The sequence below is a fragment of the Myotis davidii genome, unplaced genomic scaffold (genome assembly GCF_000327345.1).
Source record: "Myotis davidii unplaced genomic scaffold, ASM32734v1 scaffold176, whole genome shotgun sequence".
Lineage (NCBI taxonomy): Eukaryota > Metazoa > Chordata > Mammalia > Chiroptera > Vespertilionidae > Myotis > Myotis davidii.
This window is the reverse complement of record NW_006287911.1, coordinates 570,988-575,917: the sequence shown is the minus strand read 5'-3', so window position 1 is coordinate 575,917 and position 4,930 is coordinate 570,988. Positions and strand designations below refer to the sequence as shown.

General features: G+C 46.4%; 1 protein-coding gene across 1 annotated transcript; it reads right to left on the bottom strand.

Moving 5' to 3' along the window:
- Positions 1-2,005: 2,005 nt before the first annotated feature.
- On the bottom strand, positions 2,006-4,856 carry NFKBIA (nuclear factor of kappa light polypeptide gene enhancer in B-cells inhibitor, alpha; the record flags this gene model as incomplete). The annotated part of the gene is made up of 5 exons (XM_006759700.2): positions 2,006-2,575; positions 3,164-3,424; positions 3,556-3,644; positions 3,918-4,128; positions 4,632-4,856. Coding segments are annotated over 5 exons (834 nt in total), but the record flags the coding sequence as incomplete, so codon positions are not given.
- Between the last annotated feature and the right edge of the window lie 74 nt (positions 4,857-4,930).

Below are 4,930 nucleotides of genomic sequence, written 5' to 3'. Positions count from 1 at the left end.
GATTTCAGAGAAAAGGAGAGAGGAAGAGAGAGACAGAAAAATGATGAGAGAACATCATTGATTAGCTGCCTCCTACACACCACCTCCTGGGGATGGAGTCCACAACCTGGGCAGGTGCTCTCAAATGGAATAAAAAACGGGACCCTTCAGTCTGCAGGCTGACACTCTACCCACTAAGCCAAACAGTCTAGGGCAGCCGTGGGCAAACTACGGCCCGCGGGCCGGATCCGGCTCGTTTGAAATGAATAAAACTAAAAAAAAAAAGACCATACCCTTTTATGTAATGATGTTTATTTTGAATTTATATTAGTTCACACAAACACTCCATCCATGCTTTTGTTCCGGCCCTCCGGTCCAGTTTAAGAACCCATTGTGGCCCTGAGTCAAAAAGTTTGCCCACCCCTGGTCTAGGGCCAACCTTTGTTGTTTTGGCTATCCCTCCCCTTTCCCCTCCTGCTGCTTCTACTTATCAGCTGAACCTAATCGACATTCATGTGTTACATCATATGACACTTGTGTTCAGGTGCTCTGGGATGAACAAGGAATTTCAGTGATGGGCTCGGAGCATTTTGAAAGAAGTCAAGACTGGTAGAGGGATCACCAGCGCTCAGCTCCAGATGACTAAGGCTGCTTTGACCAGTCAGTACAGTCTACAATAATGCTTTTAAAAAATATATGTTATTGATTTCAGAGGGAGAGAGAGATAGAAACATGATGAGAGGACCATTGATCGGCTGCCTCCTACATATCCTGTACTGGGGATTGAGCCCACAACCCAGGCATGTGCTCTGACTGGGAATCGAACTGTGACCTCCTGTTTCACAGGCTGATGCTTAACCACCGAGCCACTCCTGCTGGGCTACAATAATACTGTTTATATATGAAAGGCCCTCTAAGTATTGGCTCATTTTTGGTCTGAGAGGAAGGTGATCATCATATTCACTTGAGTTTGACATCATTTGTGGATCAAGAAAGAGATAATATAATGGTAATGCTTTCTGAGGTGTAAGCCAAAGCCCATGAATTGTATTTATACACTGTTCTGCACCTTATATTATGCCATAAACTTTCCTTTACTCCTTTTTCTACCAAGGCAAGACATGCATTTTAGGGATGAAAACATTGAGATTCAGAGCATCTCAACCCAAATTTCACAAGTTACTGATTTCTTGTGAGATCTGCCTCTGTAGAATCATTCTGAATTAGGAGACCAATTGAGCTGATTGGATTTTCAAGCCTTTATTATCACTTTTATACCACAACTGGTAAAAAATGGGCTTAGAGGTGGAATGTGTTTAAAAGATGTTAACTACCTGAAAACAAGATGTATTAAAGTTAACCACCTGTGCCCTTGCAAGGTGACCCTGGAGAAGATCTCTCTGGACGTGTTTCTTCCCATGTGAAATACAACGGCTGTACTTTGATTTAGCACTATGTGCCTGGCACTGTGCTGTGCTTTTTATGGGGATTGATTGTCTTGTGTAAGCTACACAACAGCCCAGTTTATAAACGCGGAAACAAAGGCTCAGAGGTGGGGACCTGCTAACAAATGTTAGTGCAGTCTCATTCCTGAGCCCAGGGTCCTTAGGAACTTCTAGTACTATAGGTGAGGTATTCTCCAGCTCTAGAAAATGGCAGTTCAGCATATGCCTCTTGGCCAAAATAATTTCCTAAAGTGGAAGGAAGGGTCCTGGAATAATTTAAACCAAGAGGATAAAAGTAAATGACAACGGAGAGCCTTCCAGCTGTAAGCCAAGCAGCTTGCCCCCCATCCCCCAAGCCTATCTCCTATCATCTTGCAATCTTGCAACAGCATCCCCTCCCACACACAGCGGGCCCAGGGCTGCCTGCAAAGCTGGTGCGTAACTGTGAGAAGCTGCTCTCTGAAAGGGTTCCATGGCTGGCTGTGGTGAGCGCTCCCACACATCTCTCCACCTCCACCTGAGGACTGAATGACTCTCAGAATAGGAGTCCCGGGGCAGCCCAAAGAAAACGATCAGGGTAATTCTGTTTGTAAACATCTGTTTAATAAATATACATCTTAGAAATAGCAAAATAATTACCAACAAAATACACTATTTACACCATTTACAGGAGGGTAACACAAACCTTGACAGGTAGCACCACACCACTGAAAGGTTTAACCCCACACCACTGAAAGGTTTAACAACACACCTCATTGTTACAAGTCCCAGGACACGGCTGGGCTTCATTCAAAAAGGACAATAAATAAAATGCAGTCCTTTCATCAGATTTTGGAGAACCTCAAAAAACCCCCGCAATGGTGAGTTTTAAAGAGGTTTTCTTTGAAATCCAATGATCTTTCTTGTTCCCTTCCAAAGTTCATAAAAATAACAAAATGAGGGCTGATCCACCACAAATGTTTTGGGCCAGGCAGTGTGCAGTGTGGTTATAAGTACACCCTTTTGATTTCTTTTTTTCTTTCTTTCTTTTTTTTTTTAGAAAAATAAAACTCTGTTTTTGTACAAATATACAAGTCCATGTTCTTTCAGATGCTTTGTGAAGCTCACAACGTCAGGCGCTGGCCTCCAAGCACACAGTCATCGTAGGGCAGCTAAAAACAAGAGGAAATAAGGCATGTTAAACTCCCAGAGCTTTGCCAGGGGTGCTGGGGTAATGGGGAGAGAGCTGCTACTGGAAATAACCTAAGTATTTGTGGATTTCATTCTCTATATCCCAAATCTAGATGAATGGGCTGAGGGAGTTTTGTTTTGATGCTCCTCTCCTTAAAAGCAAAGAAGAAAAGACATACTCTTGGGATACTGGCTCTATACCAGTGATGGCGAACCTTTTGAGCTCGGTGTGCCAGCATTTTGAAAAACCCTAATTTAACTCTGGTGTTGTGTCACATATAGACATTTTTTGATATTTGCAACCATAGTAAAACAAAGACTTATATTTTTGATATTTAATTTATATATTTAAATGCCATTTAACAAAGAAAAATCAACCAAAAAATGAGTTCGCGTGTCACCTCTGACACGCGTGTCATAGGTTTGCCATCACTGCTCTATACACTAAAGTTGGAGAACTTCATTATGTGATACCTTTGGATGAAGAGTATAGCTCTAAGGGCCGGGGAGGGTGGAGGGAGAATGGCCACTCTAACTGGTTTTTTTTGCAGAGCATAATTGAGACTCACCTCGTCCTCTGTGAACTCCGACTCTGTGTCATAGCTCTCCTCATCCTCACTCTCTGGCAGCATCTGAAGGTTTTCTAGGGTCAGCTGGCCCAGCTGCTGCTGTATCCGGGTGCTTGGGCGGCCCCAGGTGAGCTGGTATGGGGAATAGCCCTGGTAGGTGACTCTGTTGACATCAGCCCCACACTTCAACAGGAGAGACACCAGGTCGGGATTCTGCAGATCCACCGCAAGATGAAGGGCCGTTCGGCCATTACAGGGTTCCTGAAACCAAAAGGAATGAGATATTTACAGTTGAGTTTAGAATTTTTGCTTGTGAAAAAGCACATGAAATCTCAGTGAGGAGGGCCCTGGGCCCCATGCACTCACTCCATTGGGAGGCATGACGCACTCACCTGGGCATTGACATCAGCGCCCAAGGACACCAAATGCTCCACGATGCCCAGGTAGCCATGGATGGAGGCTAAGTGCAGACATGTGTGGCCTAGAAAAACAAAAGGAAGAAAATATAAACACTTCGTTTCACGCCTCACATCTCAAGCAGAATCTTTCACCTACTCTTTAAAGGGACAAATTCTTCTCAAGAATCTGGTTTCTGAATGAATTTTATAAAGGCATCCAACAGGCCTTTTGTATACACATTTTCTCAGCCTTTCCCATGCCGAGAGTTTAAGCTCTTGCCTGGAATCCTTAAGTTGGCCCACCTCCCCCTTCTCCTGGTCACCTGCCTTCTGGTGGGCAGGGCAGCCAGACGTACCGTTGTAGTTGGTGGCCTGCAGGATGGCCTGGAGGTGCTGGGTCCCACAGCTCTGAGTCAGGACTCCCACACTGGCCAGGCTGCCCTGCTCACAGGCAAGGTGTAGGGGGGTATTTCCTCGAAAGTCTCGCAGCTCAGGATCACAGCCAGCTTCCAGAAGTGCCTGGGCGATTACTGGCTGGTTGGTGATCACAGCCAAGTGGAGCGGAGTCTACAAACAGAAGAGGGAACAGAGAGGATCAATTATGGATCAACCCCACAGTCTGAGTTCCCTTGAACCTCAGAGATTCCCCAGGTTGTGGGTGCTGCACCCCCCGACCCCAGGTGCAAGGGGCAAGGCAAATACCAGAGGCCCCCCAGTGGTCTTCATAAAGGTCTCACCAAATTAATGGAATTTACTTGAATGTTGGCAGATTGGAATGTAAAAGGTCAGGTCGAATAATGACCATTGACTTGCAGTGGTTCTCAACCTTCCTAATGCCGCGACCCTTTAATACAATTCCTCATGTGGTGGTGACCCCCAACCATAAAATTATTTTCGTTGCTACTTTATAACTGTAATTTTACTACTGTTATGAATCGTCATGTAAATATCTGATATGCAGGATGTACTTTCAGGGGTTGCGACCCACAGGTTGAGAACCGCGGGAAAGGACTAGGCGTGCTGTGCTAGATCCCCGGGTCAGAGAGGCTGGGGCCGGGCAAGAGGCGCACCTGCTGCAGGTTGTTCTGGAAGTTAAGAAAGGCCAGGTCTCCCTTCACTTGGCGGACCACTTCCATCGTCAGCGCCTTCTCTTCATGGATGATGGCCAAGTGCAGGAACCTGAGGGAAGAGGGAAAAACCCCAGGGTGAGTACAATGCGTGGGGCCAGGGAGGCGCGGGCTGCGGGGGATTGCGCAAGGCCGGGGTTTCTGGAGGCCGAGGCCACGGTGTTTTCCGCGAGGTTATTATGAGCTGAGTGTTCCTGGCAGGCGCCCAGGGACTTTCCGGGCTCCCCCCCCACCCCGCCCCC